We start from the raw sequence: 15,482 nt of genomic DNA on the forward strand, positions 1-15,482 counted from the left end.
TGGAGCTGCGCCGTTGGCTGACAAGGGCAATTCGTCAGGTTCAGCAAGGGCTTCTCAATGTCGACCCTGTACGTGTTATTACCATGCATCTGCAGCAAAGTTTGTCGGGGCCTTACCAATTCTTCCTTCCCCAAGGTTGGGGTTGGGTTCGTTCACCAATGCAGTGGCGCCAATTGGTGAGAGAATCTGGAGACCCCACACTTCTCGGACGGCTGAGTCTTTTCCCGAATTTAGGTGTCTGTCTCCTTAGTCATCTAATCTGGATCTAGGTCGCGCAGCGTGGAGTGGCTTCTTCTCTGAATGCCGTCGACTGTCGCCAGCTCCTTCGTGAAGATATAATTGACCTTGCTTCTGTCGACGGCGGACGTCCCTCGGTGGCCTCTTGTGACCATCACGCAGCAGACGCAAGCATCCCCGTCTCCCCGACGAGCTTGGAAAGCAGCCGCCCCGATTTGGTTACCCCGCTTTTGCTCGCTTTGCGACTTCATCACGTGTCGAGGGTTGAGACTTCCCGACTCATTGCATGAGAGAAGGAAAAGGAGTTGCGTGTTCTGGAGTTCTGGGGCTCTAGAGTTCTCCGAATTCGTCTGGACAATTGTTCTATCTTGAACGGCTCATTGTGTCGGTGAAATCAGGACATTCGAGGCCTTCATTGCTTTTCCTTTTGAGAAATGTCTGTCACAACTCAGCTTGCGCCTTCCCTCTCGTCATCCTGGAACATAGAAAACCGGCCCTCACCCTGTATACGAGACTTCCCTCCCGAGGCGTCTATTGTCCTCGTTGGATCCCGAGGGTCTGGCAAAAGAACCCTCGGCTTTATTGGTGCCACTCATCTTGGTCGCCGTCTGATCACGGAAGATCACTGCTTCCAGGAGGCAACAGGCACTACACGAGGTATCTTTCTTCGTCAATATGGAAACCAAGCATTCTACCGGAAAAACGTCGAGGTTCTGAAGCAGATGTTGGACAATCACAGGACTGGATGCATTATCGAATGTGGGATGGGCAGTCTGTCATATCCTGCTCAAAAAGCGCTAGCAGAGTACTCGAAAACGCATCCCGTCATCTACATCACTCGAGGAAGTCACAGGATAAAGTCCCTGTTACGACTTGGGGATGAAGAAGCTGCTCGTCTCGAAATCGCGGATTTAGCCCACCGGAATTGTTCCAACCTCGAGTACTACAATTTATACGATCCAAGCGGTGATGGAGCTGAGACACCACCAGAGAATGGGTTAGGAAATGTTTCTTCAAGACTTAAATATGCCAAAGAAGATTTCTCCAGCTTCCTCGATCTCTTGACTGGCCAGGGGGTTATCCGGAGTGGCTTTGAAAGCCCTTTTTCTATTGCGGCCCTTCCACCGGAGTGCAGGTCATTCACTTACGCACTATCCTTACGACTCTCGACAATACCCGCAATAGACCTCGTTGAACTGGAAGCTGGAGCTGATGCTGTACAATTGAAGATTGATACTTGGTCACCTGATCTTCAGAAATTGATCGGCAAGCAGGTTGCAACCATCAGGAGAAATCTTGGAGTACCTGTGATTTTCCAAGTCGAGAACTATGCCTTTGAGGGGACACAACTCACTATGGCGGAGAGGGAACATGCCTATTTCATTCTCATGGAATGGGCTCTTCGACTCGCAGTCGAATATATTATTGTCGACCTAAAGTATTCATCTGAACGAGTCTCTCATCTCGTCCGATCTTCGGGCCGGACGAGAGTTATTGGACACTACCTTTCACGAGATGAGAACCCTTGGGGATGGGATGAAGATACTAGCATGACCGAGTACAACAAGGCCAAATCTCTGGGCTGTGATATCGTCCGATTCGTGCGAGCAACATCAAAAGAGAGCGACAATGACTTTGTTCGGGCATTTGTGAACAGGATCGAGTCTATACCGGATCATCTGCCGATTATTGCTTACAATCTTGGAGACCATGGACGCCCGTCACTCGTGGCCAATAAGATCTTCACACCCGTCACTCATCCGATTATGAACACTACTGTCAGTAAGAGTCAGATTCGGCAATTTCTTCCAACTGCCTCGGAAGCCATGCAGGCTCTGTATCAGTCGCGAATCCTGGACCCGCTGCACTTTTACCATCTCGGAGCCAGTGTGTTCTACAGCTTGTCGCCCGCCATGCACACTGCTGCGTACCAAGTCTGTGGGATGAGTAATGATTTCCAATCGCTTCAAGTCTCATCACTTGAAGATATTCATCGGATTATCCATGACCAAAACTTCGGAGGCGCCGCCATTACACAGCCTTTCAAGGTCCAAATATTGAGCCGAATAGCAGCAAAGAGCTATCACGCCAAGGCCATTGGAGCCGTGAATACTCTACTTCCCCTCCGCACGTTCCAAAATAGCAGTCCTCTGGATGGGAGTACGGAATCGCTTCTCCGGCAAGCTAACCAGAGATGCAAGGCTGGACCAATAGCAGTATGTCTATTTTCTCTTCTTTTCTTGTCCCCTTGAATCTCCTACGAGCTCTGGGACAACCCTCGGAATGTCTGGGACATTCTTGTACATTCAGAATGATCCCATTCGAATGCCATCAGAATTGCAGTCCATTGATCAAGTACTAACATGCCATTTTCAGGCTTACTATGGAGACAACACCGATTTTATCGGAATCATGACCTGTATCAGACGAAACATGTCTCCAAGAAACGCCATCCAGCCCTCTAAAACGACCGGCCTCGTGATTGGGGCAGGCGGAATGGCTCGAGCGGCAGTTTACGCCATGATCCAACTGGGCTGTCGGAAAGTGTTCATCTGCAACCGCACAGTTGAAAACGCAGAGGCTGTCGCCAGACACTTCAACTCATGGGCCTCCGGACTCAGCAGCGATGGCGAAATAGTGCGTGTCCTGAGATCTACCAACGAAGACTGGCCAGTAGGTTATAGACAGCCTACCATGATCGTCTCTTGTGTCCCAGCACGGAGTGTTGGAGATCATGCTCCCGCGAATTTTGAAATGCCAATGCAGTGGCTCGGAAGTCCGACTGGTGGAGTTGTTGTTGAGGTGAGTAGTTCCGATCCGCTTCCCCATTGTTTCCTCGAAGCTGGGGATATTTGGGATTTCTGCATCACAAGCAAGCATTGCTGACCTCCTTCACAGCTAGCATACTTGCCTCTGGATACACCCCTGTTGAAACAGATCCGACGTGTACGGGAGGAGGCGAAACAGGCATGGGTGATTGTGGATGGCTTGGAAGTCTTGCCCGAACAAGCCATAGCTCAATTTGAGCTAATGACCGGAAGGAAGGCGCCAAAGAGAAGGATGAGACTTGAAGTTCTTCAGAATTATCATCGCTATGAGGAGTAAAATACTGGATCGGTATATTGGAAACAGTACATAATTGAACCGAGTTCAGAAGAAACACGGGAACACTTGAATTGCTACGGAAACTGGAGCACCAGGAGTTCTAGATATCATGGAATCTTCAGACTCCCATTTGAGCGACTGGGAAATTGTACAGTAGGATATGTTATTCAAAGCAGCCCAGTCGCCAATAACATGTGATGTTTGAGAAGTTCTCTTGCCCCTTATCCACCCCCCTAATGAAAGGCGGAGCATACACAGAATAAGGTGCCTTCTAGTCCCAAAAGTCAAAAGACTAATCTGATCTGCCAACGCTCCGTTAAGAACACCTTTCTAGATGAAAGATGATCTTGCAATCTCTACAGAATGCATCGCTGGGTAATGTGAAAGCTGCCTAGCAGCCTATGTTCAAAATGACTGCATCACTGTAACTCATCAAGGGAGATCAAAAAAGCAAGGTATCTTGAATTTCAATAACTACTCCGCCAACTTCTTGCTCCAGCAAGAAGGTTAAAGCCCCCCGACGCCACGCTGGTAATCAAAGCAAGGGGACATGAATCTTACAATCATTAATCGTCAACGCCGGCGCTTCTAGTCATAAGTATGCGTAAATAGCGCGGAAATCGACTCTCCATAGTGGTTTCTGCGAATTGCCTCTGCGAGTAGATTCGACAAGTCAAGGATAACGAGTTTCTTGGTAGCGCGTGCCTTTTCGGGGGAGATGGGGAATGAATTTGTGACGAGGATGGTGTCGATGCAATTGCAGTCTTGGAGTTCCTCGAGAGAATCGCCACCGAAAAGACCGTGGGTGGCGATGCAGTAGACTTTCTTCGCGCCGCCACGCTTGACGACACATTCTGCTGCTGCGATCCAACTTCCGGCTTTGTCGATCATGTCATCGACGATGAAGACCGTTCGGTTTCGTACGTCTCCAACTAATGTGATCATTTGCTCCAGGGTTGGGTCGTTGAAACCCTCCTCTTCTTCATCTGAAGTTGCGGTCGCATCTGCAGTACCGCCGAGCGCGTGTCCTTCTGGGTTGAAGAATGAGGAATTCCTTGACATTTCCATTGGGTCTTCGTCTGGACGTTCGAGGATTTGGGAGGTTGACATAGCAGATTGTGTTGGTGAAGGCCAATCATCCGGTACAATATGACCCTGGACAAGTCGACCGTGTGTTATATCTCTAGCCCTCTCGTCGGTGAACTCTATCTCTTCTTGTATTGGTAATGACCGGGCTGGGGTGGGTTGTGCGCGGTGGAGGGGCGACCTTGTTGATGTATTCGGATTCGGACTTTGGTGGTGAGCAGTTCTCCGAGGAGAAGGCATACCTTGCTGGGACTTTCGAGGTGAGGATTGGCTGCTATCCTGTCGCGTATGTGTTTGACGGGGTGGAGTCGTTTCTTGAGGCGCCTGCTCCAGTTTTTGTTCTTCCCGCTCAGCAGGCAATGGCTTAAGCTCGAGCTTTAATCCGTGTTTGCCCATGTGACTTCCACTTCCAATATGCAACTTGCTCACATCAGAATCCAATTCCGTCTCCGGACCGTAACCATCCAATCGATTCATGATCATGCTCGCAGTCATATTGACACCACCTCGTTTTTTGTCCGTCGTGACTATGCCAAAGTTGAGCTTCAACGCGTCGGCTAATGATGTGACTCGTTTTGTGCCTCCAGCATTTTTCGATACGCAAACGGCTTCCTGCCAATTCGGAACGTTGTGCCTAATCCATCGCGCAATCAATGGCTCCGCGTGTAGATTGTCAACCGGGCATCTGAAAAAGCCCTGCATCTGCGAAGCATGTAGATCGATGGTAATGACATGTTTGATTCCGGCAACGTCGAGGAGATTCGCAAGCATACGTGCAGTGATTGCACCTCGATGTGATTTCTTCTTCGATTGTCTGCTGTATGGGAAATATGGTAAAACAGCTTGGTAAATCAGCTTCGAAATTCCTTGGGATTGTGGGGTGACTCTTACCTGTAATTTTGTTTGCTGAACCGCCCTTGCAAGCAGAGATCAAGATGAGAAGCTCCATGATACTATCATTGATCTTACTGCTACCTGATTGAATCACAAACACGTCCTTCTCTCGAATACTGGTCAGGATCTTGACGCTGGTCTCGCCCTGTGCTCATCAGCCTTGCCGCGGGGAAGATTTCAGCAACGCTTACATTTGCGAATTGGGACAGCTCCACAGCAGCAGGAGCCATGCCCAGATTCGAGCATATCTGACCTGTGAGGGCGGGACACGAGCTCCCAGCAAAGATGAGGGTGTTGCGCATTTTGAAAGTGTGTTGAGGAATGTTTGAGGAAGAAGCGGTAGCTTGGGACAGGGAAAATTTTAAAGATGATGCTGGCCAACCTTAAATTCACAACATCGGCTCACAAACTCGTATATCACAAGCAGATCACAAACAACACAGCCCAGTCGGAAGGCAGTACTTGAAGTACCTTCATTTCAATGGGGATTCCCCATCTGATCACTTTTTTGCAGCCTTATTCGGAGGCAGAATCAATAGAAGGCAGACACGTCGTGATAGATGGACCAGGGTTTGCCTATCATATTTACCACGCCTGCTTAAGTGCCAGACCCGCAGCCTGGAACCCCTTTGAAGCAGCTCCCTCATATGAAGAGCTTGGGAAAGCATCTATTGCCTGGCTAGATGGACTTCGGGACAACGACGTTGAGATGTAAGCTCCCGTGACGTTTCGTGGAACGCGGGCTCACCAAACAAAGAAAGAAGATATATTTTGACGGCTTTCTGCCTCCCTTGAAGCTTGATACAAGAATGGAAAGGCTTATGAGGCAGACAAATCAACTGAATCAATATCATGTCTCAAATGCAACGCCATGCCGAGCCTCATTCCCACCCCTCGACAACCCGCCTGGGGGGCCATTTCACACCGCTTCAGTGAAGTCAAAATTGTCAGCACTTCCTCCAAGTCCGTTCTTAGTTCCTGCAGTTTTAGAAGCCCTTTTAGACTCAAATCAGTATCGGGAGCGCACAGAGGTTGTACCTGGTGAAGCTGATCTGTACTGTGCCAAATATTTGAGCCAGCATGGAGGGGTTGTTCTTACCGGCGATTCGGATCTTCTTGTGCATGACTTAGGCAATGGAGCAGTCAGTTTCTTCAGAGACATAACTCCTGATAAGCGGGCGTTAAGCGTCCAGGTTTACCGACCAACAGCTATTGTTGAACGACTTGACCTACCGAAATCTCATGGCCTTCATGCCTTTGCATTTGAAATTTCAATGGACAGTCACGGTACATTTCGCAAACTCCTTGCCGATGCCCGATCTCTCAAAACTGCAACTGCAAGCCCTTCCGAGTTCAAGCGCTTCTCGAAGGAATACCGTCAGCTCCCAGCTCCTCTCGAAGCCAAACACCCCACAAATTTGTTCCCACTTCTCCGGAGCCTGGACCCACGCATCTCTGAATTCGTGTTGCAATATCCCTACCTCGCTCGGATTGCAGGACAGGATGAGGTTACTGAAGGCTCTCAGACGTTTCACGTCTTTCTCCCCTTTCTTCTTGATTGTCCTGTACGCACTAACGCTTGGGAGGTATCAACGGTCATCAGACAGCTTGCATACGGGTTGATCAATCTCATTGTACCAGAAAACCAACAAAGACTGACTGTCTCGGAGCATAGGAAGCAGCAAGATAAGTCAACAGGGCGGGAACTACAGCTGCCGAACCTGCCACAGATTCCAGAGGCCTGTACTGCCATTACTACTTTGTATTCTCAGCTCCAACAAAACTTCCCTGGAGTCTCTGGATCTCAGATCTGGACAGCCATTGCAATCCATCAAGAGATCGAATATTCGTACTCCCGCGCTAAAATACCGCTTTGCAAACCTGTTGTACAGCAGCTCGCAGATCTGGAAAATGAGTATAACATGAGAAACAAGAGCAAGAACCTCACGTGGGACATTGTTCAATTCTTTGCCCAAATTCAAGGTTCCTACTACTCCTTTCGAATTCTCAAACAGATCATGTCTTTAGTGGTTTCTCACGGTCCTCCCCAGTCACTTCCAGAGCCGCTGCTTCATTTGCATCGGCAGCTCGAGTCCCTCCCGAACTTGCGTGATCTGCCAGGCCTCGATAGTGCCCCGTCCATCATTGGGAGCCTCGGTAAGAGAGCCATTTCAACTATCACTAGCCACTCATCAATGGATGAAGAAGCGACAGCGGATCCTCAAGAGTCTCGCAGAGCGCGAAAGAAGAAGAGAAAGAGGAATCAGTCTGCCGCTGGCGCTTCTTCTGGCTGTCAAAAGCCGACCAATCCGTTCGAGTTATTGGGAGACGAATAGAACAGGCCATGTATTGCTTCAGCGCACATTGTCTGGAAACAAATATTCAGTCTCGCTTCCTGTCTTCAAGTGGCGGGTCCATTTTGGGGAAGACATAACCGTCCCTTGGCAATGCCGTCGTCACTCGATTCTGCAGAGCGAAAGCCAAGCATCGCTCCTTCCTTCCTGGATTCTTCACATGGTCTCAACAGCCACTCAGGAACTAAGACCCCAGTCCACCATCGCCTTCGAGATTCTTCTACGTCCATGTATAACTATCCGCAGATTATCCATGGTTAAATACATTCGTTATTGAAATACTGGGTAGCGTGCTGGAGCTGAATATGGACGCCCCGGACGATCGGCAGCTGCCAAATCGACTCGTTCAATCTGCAGCCCAAGAACCCTCATTCCATTCGTTCAGCAAGCTTCCAGCCGAAATTCGACTGGAAATATGGAAAAACATTCTGCCAGGCCCCCGGCTTATCCAAGTCCACTATGATATGCGGGTTGGGAAATTCTGGACTACCACTCCATCTCCAGCAAATCTCCATGTGTGCTCGGAGTCGCGATACGAGATGTTGAAGGAATGGCGGCTTCGGTTTGCTACTCGTGGCCATCCTCCATTGGTTCACGCAAATCTGGATATCGATACAGTGCGGCTAAGCTGGGATCCTCTGAGACTGAGAGCAATTAGCCAAGAAGACTTATGCAGCATTATATCATTAGAGGTTGGTGGGAAAGAGGTCCAACGTGCCAGTGCGGAAGCAATACTTCAGCCCATTCTCACCATGCCCAATCTAAAGGACTTCTCGCTCGTTTCACCGGCTCTTTGCGATATCTACCCATATTCTCTTAGCCAGCAGCTCTCTCACCCACACGTTGGTCCAAGTGAGGGTGAGAATTGGCTCCTAAGCGCGCAGCGACTTGGCTATGAAGCGAGGAGAAACCGGGCATTCTATCAGCATACGGAAGTATCGAGATGCTTTCGAGCTTGGGCAAGAGAAAATCCAGAATGTAAACTACCTAGGCTACGACTTTTGCTATCGGAGCCTGATGGCAGTCGTCCAGGACAGTTTTTCTGGAAGCCATGAGCTGGTATTCTAGATGTGTGTATAACGAGTCGAAGTTTGTCCAACGTTTGTCCAGAAGAAGATTGGGTTCGCACTTGGGAAAGGGCTGATGTCCACAAAAAGCATCGTCGGTAGAGGAGTTTAATGACTGTCAGAGCTTATGTCGATTGGTAAACTGGTACTGACTGGTTTTGGCGGAGTTGGATTTTGGCTTGGGTGGCGTCGCTGTTGACTTGTAGAATGCTCAAGTTCAAACCCGCATGCAGCCGTTCTTTGCTCCCTCTCAGTTTCATCTTGTTGTTTGTACTGCTTCTGTATCGAGTTCCTTGGCTTCATCTTCCCCAATCCCATCTTCATTCAAGCAAATATCTTGCACGATCCTCTTTTCAAAGCAATCCTGGTCGACCTTTTTAGCCAAGTGGTTGATGGTCCTTCCTGAGCTTTCACCACAGTCCCCAAAAACCATAGTTGGAAGATTTGTACAGAGTTCTTCTGCTCCAAAGTTTCGAACACACTCCCCAGGCAGGGCCCATCACACAAGTTCTGCGCCCGGCCCCTTTTCTTGGGGCGGACATCACGTGACTACTATTCATTTCCCAGATTTCCAGTACTCAACCGCTCTTCAAGGTCGTAGCCTTTTCATTCTCTACATAAGAAGTACAAAAACTGCATGATTCCAAATACCTCTAAAGCCCTCCCCTCTCCCCCCTCCAGGCCACGATCGGCACTTCCAGCTGTCTTGGCAAGTCGACCGCGCTGAAAACTGCAGCCTGAAAAGTGGTTCAGCTCTAGGTCTCAGAACAAGCACCTCCCTCTCTACCGAATAAAGATACACGATGACTTGAAAAAAATACTTCACTTATAGGAGCCAAGAATCTTGGTTTTTGTTTTATCGGGAGGGAAGCAGCGCCCAGACTTCGGTATTGGAGATTCATCGAAAAGGGAAGCTTGACACTGCCGACGTATAGCATACTCCGTTGAAGAAAAAGCTACGTCTAGATTGTTGACACATTTCGACATTGTAGGACATGCTCATATGGTATCAAAAGACTTCTCAGACCAGCAAGGCATCGCAAGTCTCTTGCGGGTCGTAACTTCATAATCAACACTTCAGAACCAAACACCACAAACAGCAAACTCACCTCCTAACTTCCTCACCGCCCTTTCCACCTGTGCCAAAAGATCGACTTCCAAAACTTCATTTTCAAAGTACCCACTACCTCAAAGCTACAAGACATGTCGCCGCTCGGAACTCAAGCCCTCTCGGAACGCGGTCCGCTCCCTTGTCCGCGGTCCAAATGGGTAATCACCCGCCCCGCCCCCTCGAGCCTGAACCCTATTTCCTCCCCGACAGGGGCCTAACCCATCCCTTTCGAGCCAGCGAATCACCAAACAAGATCTAAGCACGGAAAGCATATGGATCTCCCCTAGCCCAGCGGGAAATAAAGGCATCCTTTCCGCAGTACTCTTCTCGGCACGTCTGGGGTACTTTGTTGCGGGGTCATTATTCGATACGGACTAGGAGGCGCTCAATTAGGAATGAGGGTTTGAAGCGTAAATTGGGAGTATTGGGGAGTTTCTTTGCCATGTATTCATTCGCATTGAGCAATACAGGGCTTCTCTTTGTCCCTTTCGGAAGAGCATTGTTTAGGAATACTTCTCTGTTTTACGTTTGCATTGAATGATATCGGCCCTAACCAACCTGGCACTAATCATTAAAGATCACAAAAGGACGTTTCCATTTCAGGCTGAATATGAGAAGAAACCCACGAATCTTCTTTGACCAGAACGTAACGTAACGTTGTGCTGAATTACGCAGCAACAGTACCGCGGCCGCAACTCCCCTATCATTCCCCGACTCTAGCACCAGCCACAGGATGAACATAGTGAGACTGAACCACTCTCGTCTCTGGCCAAACCTTCTTGCCAACGACTCATTCATCAAGGTCCCATTTATCCTCCGGCCAACACTTCCCTAGGCCCTTCATGGCTTCGCCACCGCTCCACCCCTTGCAGTAATCAGCCTGCCAGAGCATGTTGTAGCCAAGATTGAAGATCTTCCAGACGCCGGCCTCAAACACGTAGTCGTTCTCATACACTCCTTCCCAGAATTGCGAGGGGACATCTTCGGATCTTTCTGATTGCTGTACGGAATCGTGGAAGCCTACTTTCATGAAATTCCGAAAGCGTGCTTTTGCGGTTCTCGGATGAGACGTTGGGTTGGCGGTGATGATATCTTGCATCATGAGGTGGTCAAGGAGTTATCCACGTGATGGGCATCCCTCCCGCCGGTGGAGACAGTGCCAAACCATTCGACGTAAATACGAGAAACATCCGATTTTCCTTTCCCTAGATAGTAGGGAAATTAATTCAATAAAGGCCGACCAGGGAAATGTGGAACATTGTCGTGAAATATACCATAAGACCATCAAAAACGAAAATGGATGTTCTCCACTAACACGTACCTATACCGTTGAGGAAATGAACTGAAGCTTCGGGGGGGTCCGAGAACTAGAAATCACTAGGTTGCAACCCTATCCATGATCATGATTATCTTCTGTGAGAAACAGATGATTTACCGAGTCCACGACAGAGGGATAAAGACTTTTGTCTATGTAATATCCGTAGGCATGATGAAGACACCGTATCGAATTCGTGTCTTCGAATTCTTAGACACGAGCAAGAAGCGATACCACTGCCGTTGAGAGATTAGAAACTTGGTCATTGAGATCATTCGGGGTCTCGGATTCGAGAGTACCTTATCATCTTAGTAGAACCTCTTCGCCATTTCAACGAGAGATAGAACGTTGAGAATTGTTCCTCTACGTTAAAGTAATCATACCTTACATCTAACTAAGCTCTTAACTTTTAAGAGAGACTGGCAGTGAAGGTGTCAGTCTGCTTCCGCAAAAGTATCATTCGGTGTCCATACCACAATGCGCTAAGAGGTGACTTTCAGATCTGAAGGTTAGCGACCCAGTCGGTACAATCCCCGTAACAGACCAGGCGTCCTACTGGAGCCTTTCTAGTATATGCATTAATAATACACCGAAGACCGAGCCAGAGACCCAAAGTATTCCGAAGGTGAAACTCTTCAGTAACAACTCCAGGTGTGCATCGTGAGATCTCGAACATGGATGAGACGATCACGTGATGAGACGTATTGTTGTGAAGTCACAGTTCTGAGTGAATACGCGAAGGTGAGCACTTGTAAGTGTGATTTTTTGTCGCCTTGTAATGTATAAGAAACGTTCCAGAGTCGCAATGCTGGCAAGGAGAGGCAAAGCATAACATAATTGGTTTCTGAGACAAAAATCGCACTTGCAGTGGTGGTCATGATCAGTAAACCAGGGGAATGTTCTGAAGGAGCAGAGAAAACGACATTGCACTTGCTTTCGAATGTAGCCTAGCATATGGGTTAATAAAGTTCAACAATCAGAAGGGTGAAAGCAATAGAGAAGTATCTTGACTCATTTTCTCCGCTTCAGAGACGGTCTCGATACAGCAGTGCAATGCCATGTCCGTTAATCTGGGTGGCAACATTGAATGTCGAAGAAAAACAAATCTCATCCATCGTATACAGTCTCCGAGCATTTCGAGGAGTCCTCGTCAGCAACGTGCTCTCGTCCGTCGTATACAACTCTCGTAGAATCCCTCCAAGAACTTGATCTTGTCTGTCGTGCACAAACCAATCAGCGCATCGTGTAGTAATGCCTACATGTTCGCATCCGTTGTCTCGCTTGCTCGTGGCGAACGGAAAAGAGCGATAGATTCGTCCCCCGTAAGATCGATGACACGGGCAATCTTTGCTGGCTTTGGGTTAGTAGCAGGGGGGTCACCGTCATCAGAATCCAGTGTCAGATCAATATGCTCGCCAGGATGCTTAATAACTCCAGCTTGTTGGTTAGCTCCCTCGAACTTGGTGGTTTCGGATCTCTTCCTCTTCAAGCCCTGTGGTCGACCATTCGAATCTCTCAAGCCTCTCTGCACACTTCGACCTCGGCCATGAGCTGAGCTGTTAGTTACTGATAGTCTTAGAGACTGTTGATGTTCAAATTGAGACTGTCCCATGGCTTCCTGTCCCTCGACACTTTGAAGCATTCCCGAATAGTTGCCAAGTTCGTTGGCGTAGTTGACTCTGCCTGAAAATTGGATATTCTCCTTTTGCTGGAGGCCATTTCCAGAAGGGCGGGGTTGAGTCCGGAATTTGTCAAGATCGAAGCCATCATCGAAGGTTGAAATTGGAGCAGCGATCGTTTCTTCAATTCGCTTTCTGTCATCGCATTCAAGTGCCAACTGCAGAGCCTGCAATTTGTTGGTTCTCGGTGCGTCACGGAGTCCCTGCGTGAGGAAGTGTGCGTCTGCAAGCATCTCCTTCAATGCCGAAACCGTAATTGTAGGGTCGCGATGAACTGCAGCATGCCGAATATAGTGCAATCTTCCGGTAAGGAGCTGTCCAAGCGTGGTTTTATTCATTCCGGCACTGTGGCTAAAGGCGTTCGGCGGGATGGAATATTTGTTCATTGTTCTCAACCAACTAGATAATAATTAATATGGGGAGTTCATATAACGGACAGAAGTTGTCGGTACTGATTTAGTTCCCCTGCCTCTGGAGTGTCCCAGCCTTCCTTTTGCAACAACAAGGGAATCCATTGCTTTGCCCAGTAGAATAGAGCTGCTTCCATGATATTTTGCATAGCACATAGTATGGAGTGTTTGATGGTAAACGGCAATGTCTGGACAGGAAGACGTCGGTCGGCACGTTTGCTTTTGTAAGGGTTTCCTCGAACTCCGGGACGTCTGTCAAGCTTCGGCGGATTCATCGAAAGACGTCGATCTATAAGACGGTTGTCAGCCATTCTTGCTTATTCAATGGATGGTGAGCCCATCTGAAGCAAGCCCGCTTGAAACGTATCTCTTACCATCCCCAGCAACTGGTTCTGCATTGTTTGGCATCGGCCGAGGCACCAAAGCATGAAGGGGGGCTTGCGGAGGACCGATATTGTAAATTGAACCCGGAACCTGAGGAACAAGCTGTCCACCAGCGTTGACAGAAGGAGGGGCTAGATAACGACTGGTATTGTGGGCGAAGTCAGCAATCGAAGCAACTGGCTGTGCACCAACGCTGACACTGTTCAATTCAAGACCATGACCGACATCAGCTCCAGCATTGCTGGAGGGCGGTGAGTCCTCGATCCATAGCTGCATCCGTCCATGACTTGCAATCTCCCGTGGTCGAGCTGAAGAGGCTCGTTGAGGCAGCTTCACAGCCCCTTGGGGGTGCGGAGAAGAGTTCATCTTGTTCCATGAAGCAGGAGGGGGAGAAGGGGAAGAGGAAAAGGAGATCGGGATAGGGCTTCTATGCCTATCTTTTTCACGAGTGTGTGTCATCGTAATAGCTCGTACCACGCGACCTCGAAATTGAAGGGACGAAAGAAAGAACAAGACTGTACAGACAGAAGAACTAGGGAAACAAAGTTTGGGTCGTTCCTGCCTCCTTGTGAGAGAAGAGCGGGTAACAATAACAAGTTCGTTGCTGCCCACCTCTGGGGAGGATGGTCTGACGTGAGGGTCTGACGGTGAGCGCGTTATTTGGAAAGAAATTTTCTGGATTTGGTACTGTGAAATCTAACGTGAAGCCGACGCGGTTAGTCTACGAGGCTGACAAGGCTGACAAGGCTGACAAGGCTGTCTACAAGACGCAAGGCAGTGAAAAAGTGGACCAAAATAACACCCAAACTTAACAGAGACAGTATCAGCATTATTCACCTGGCGGCACATCTGTGGAACATCTCAAGGTTCAAGGATGCTTTTGGCCCGGTAAGTGGAATTACCTTCTCCCAAGATCTCTCTCTGATGATGGGTGGTCACAGGCACATGCTCGTGAAATCCGGGCCTGTATTGAATACTGGCAATTCCCTGCTCACAGCAACGGAAGCCTTCAAGTCTCCTCGCCCACTCCTGGGAGATCACAAGAGGAACGATGACGTTCCGGACATCGTGCAACATGAAGACTCTTCTCTGCTGGCTCCATCCATCGACAGGGTTGTTCTCCCTCTATATTCTGGACATCGACTATATCGGGGGTGGTAGAGATTCCAAAGGGTGACTGCGTCAAGTCCTACAGTAGTTGCGTTTCGGGGAGGGACAGTGTGGAAAATTTGCACCTTGGCTACAACCCCGAGCGCAGTTCTCTCAGCAGGAATGCCAGCAGCTACGTCCAACTCAATCAGAGATTCGAAAGATCGATGACTGCCTCAATATCCACTTCGTTTCTCCCCGACACCGCCAAATTTCACTTCATCGAACGTGGATTTCCGGGATCCGGAACGGCAGTGAGAATGTTGTACGACACATTGTTTGGAATGGAGGAATGGGTGCTTCTGGAGTGACAACTTTCACATGTTGCAACAGAGGAGCCTTGCCGAGGTGGCGTATGACCGACAGTTACTTGGGGAAGCTGCAATGAACAGTCGGTTCCCCTTCCAAACCGACTATTAATTGAATTGCGAGGCAAGTCGTTATTCCCATGTGGGATTGGGGGAGCAATCGCTATTGGCCGTCGCCTGACAGCCGCTTTCTTCGCCCCTCATGGCTCGAGTGTACTATGCTGCGGATGTGGACACCCAATCCTTTGAAGCCCTTGGCGCATCGCTCGTGGTTGTCGAATTAATTGAGAACTGCTATCGTTAAGGGCTCAACTTACAGGTGTCACTGTGGTGACTGGATTCGTGGAGGGCTTGGTTTGAGCATAATTGGCATGTCATCGTCT

At 48.9% G+C, this 15,482-nt stretch overlaps 4 protein-coding genes across 4 annotated transcripts; 3 read left to right on the forward strand and 1 right to left on the reverse strand.

The window, feature by feature from the left end:
• Positions 1 to 355: 355 nt before the first annotated feature.
• Positions 356 to 3,541, forward strand: K444DRAFT_570685 (uncharacterized protein). Its single transcript, XM_024877276.1, has 3 exons — positions 356 to 2,453; positions 2,614 to 3,039; positions 3,136 to 3,541. The coding sequence occupies exons 1-3, from the start codon at positions 672 to 674 to the stop codon at positions 3,340 to 3,342; spliced, it is 2,415 nt and encodes an 804-aa protein (XP_024731003.1). The 5' UTR covers positions 356 to 671; the 3' UTR covers positions 3,343 to 3,541.
• Positions 3,542 to 3,711: 170 nt separating this feature from the next.
• K444DRAFT_618561 (phosphoribosyl pyrophosphokinase) lies at positions 3,712 to 5,556 on the reverse strand (the record flags this gene model as incomplete). Its single annotated transcript, XM_024881347.1, has 3 exons — positions 5,514 to 5,556; positions 5,320 to 5,467; positions 3,712 to 5,270 (listed from the first exon to the last, which is right to left on the reverse strand). Coding segments are annotated over exons 1-3 (1,523 nt in total), but the record flags the coding sequence as incomplete, so codon positions are not given.
• A 247-nt stretch (positions 5,557 to 5,803) lies between these two features.
• K444DRAFT_646439 (uncharacterized protein) lies at positions 5,804 to 7,658 on the forward strand (the record flags this gene model as incomplete). Its single annotated transcript, XM_024885200.1, has 2 exons — positions 5,804 to 6,033; positions 6,080 to 7,658. 2 exons carry the CDS (start codon positions 5,804 to 5,806, stop codon positions 7,656 to 7,658), a joined length of 1,809 nt encoding a protein of 602 aa, XP_024731005.1.
• A 323-nt stretch (positions 7,659 to 7,981) lies between these two features.
• Positions 7,982 to 8,731, forward strand: K444DRAFT_634874 (uncharacterized protein; the record flags this gene model as incomplete). The annotated part of the gene is made up of 1 exon (XM_024883802.1): positions 7,982 to 8,731. The coding sequence occupies one exon, from the start codon at positions 7,982 to 7,984 to the stop codon at positions 8,729 to 8,731; it is 750 nt and encodes a 249-aa protein (XP_024731006.1).
• Positions 8,732 to 15,482: the final 6,751 nt, after the last annotated feature.

This window comes from Hyaloscypha bicolor, assembly GCF_002865645.1.
Source record: "Hyaloscypha bicolor E unplaced genomic scaffold K444scaffold_136, whole genome shotgun sequence".
In the NCBI taxonomy this organism is placed as follows: domain Eukaryota; kingdom Fungi; phylum Ascomycota; class Leotiomycetes; order Helotiales; family Hyaloscyphaceae; genus Hyaloscypha; species Hyaloscypha bicolor.

Bases quoted from the DNA above. Each gene is read 5' to 3' on its own strand.
- K444DRAFT_570685 (XM_024877276.1), top strand. From the start codon at position 672: ATGTCTGTCACAACTCAGCTTGCGCCTTCCCTCTCGTCATCCTGGAAC. The intron at 2,454-2,613 runs GTATGTCTATTT...TGCCATTTTCAG, and splicing joins GCAAGGCTGGACCAATAGCA to GCTTACTATGGAGACAACAC. The intron at 3,040-3,135 runs GTGAGTAGTTCC...CCTCCTTCACAG, and splicing joins CTGGTGGAGTTGTTGTTGAG to CTAGCATACTTGCCTCTGGA.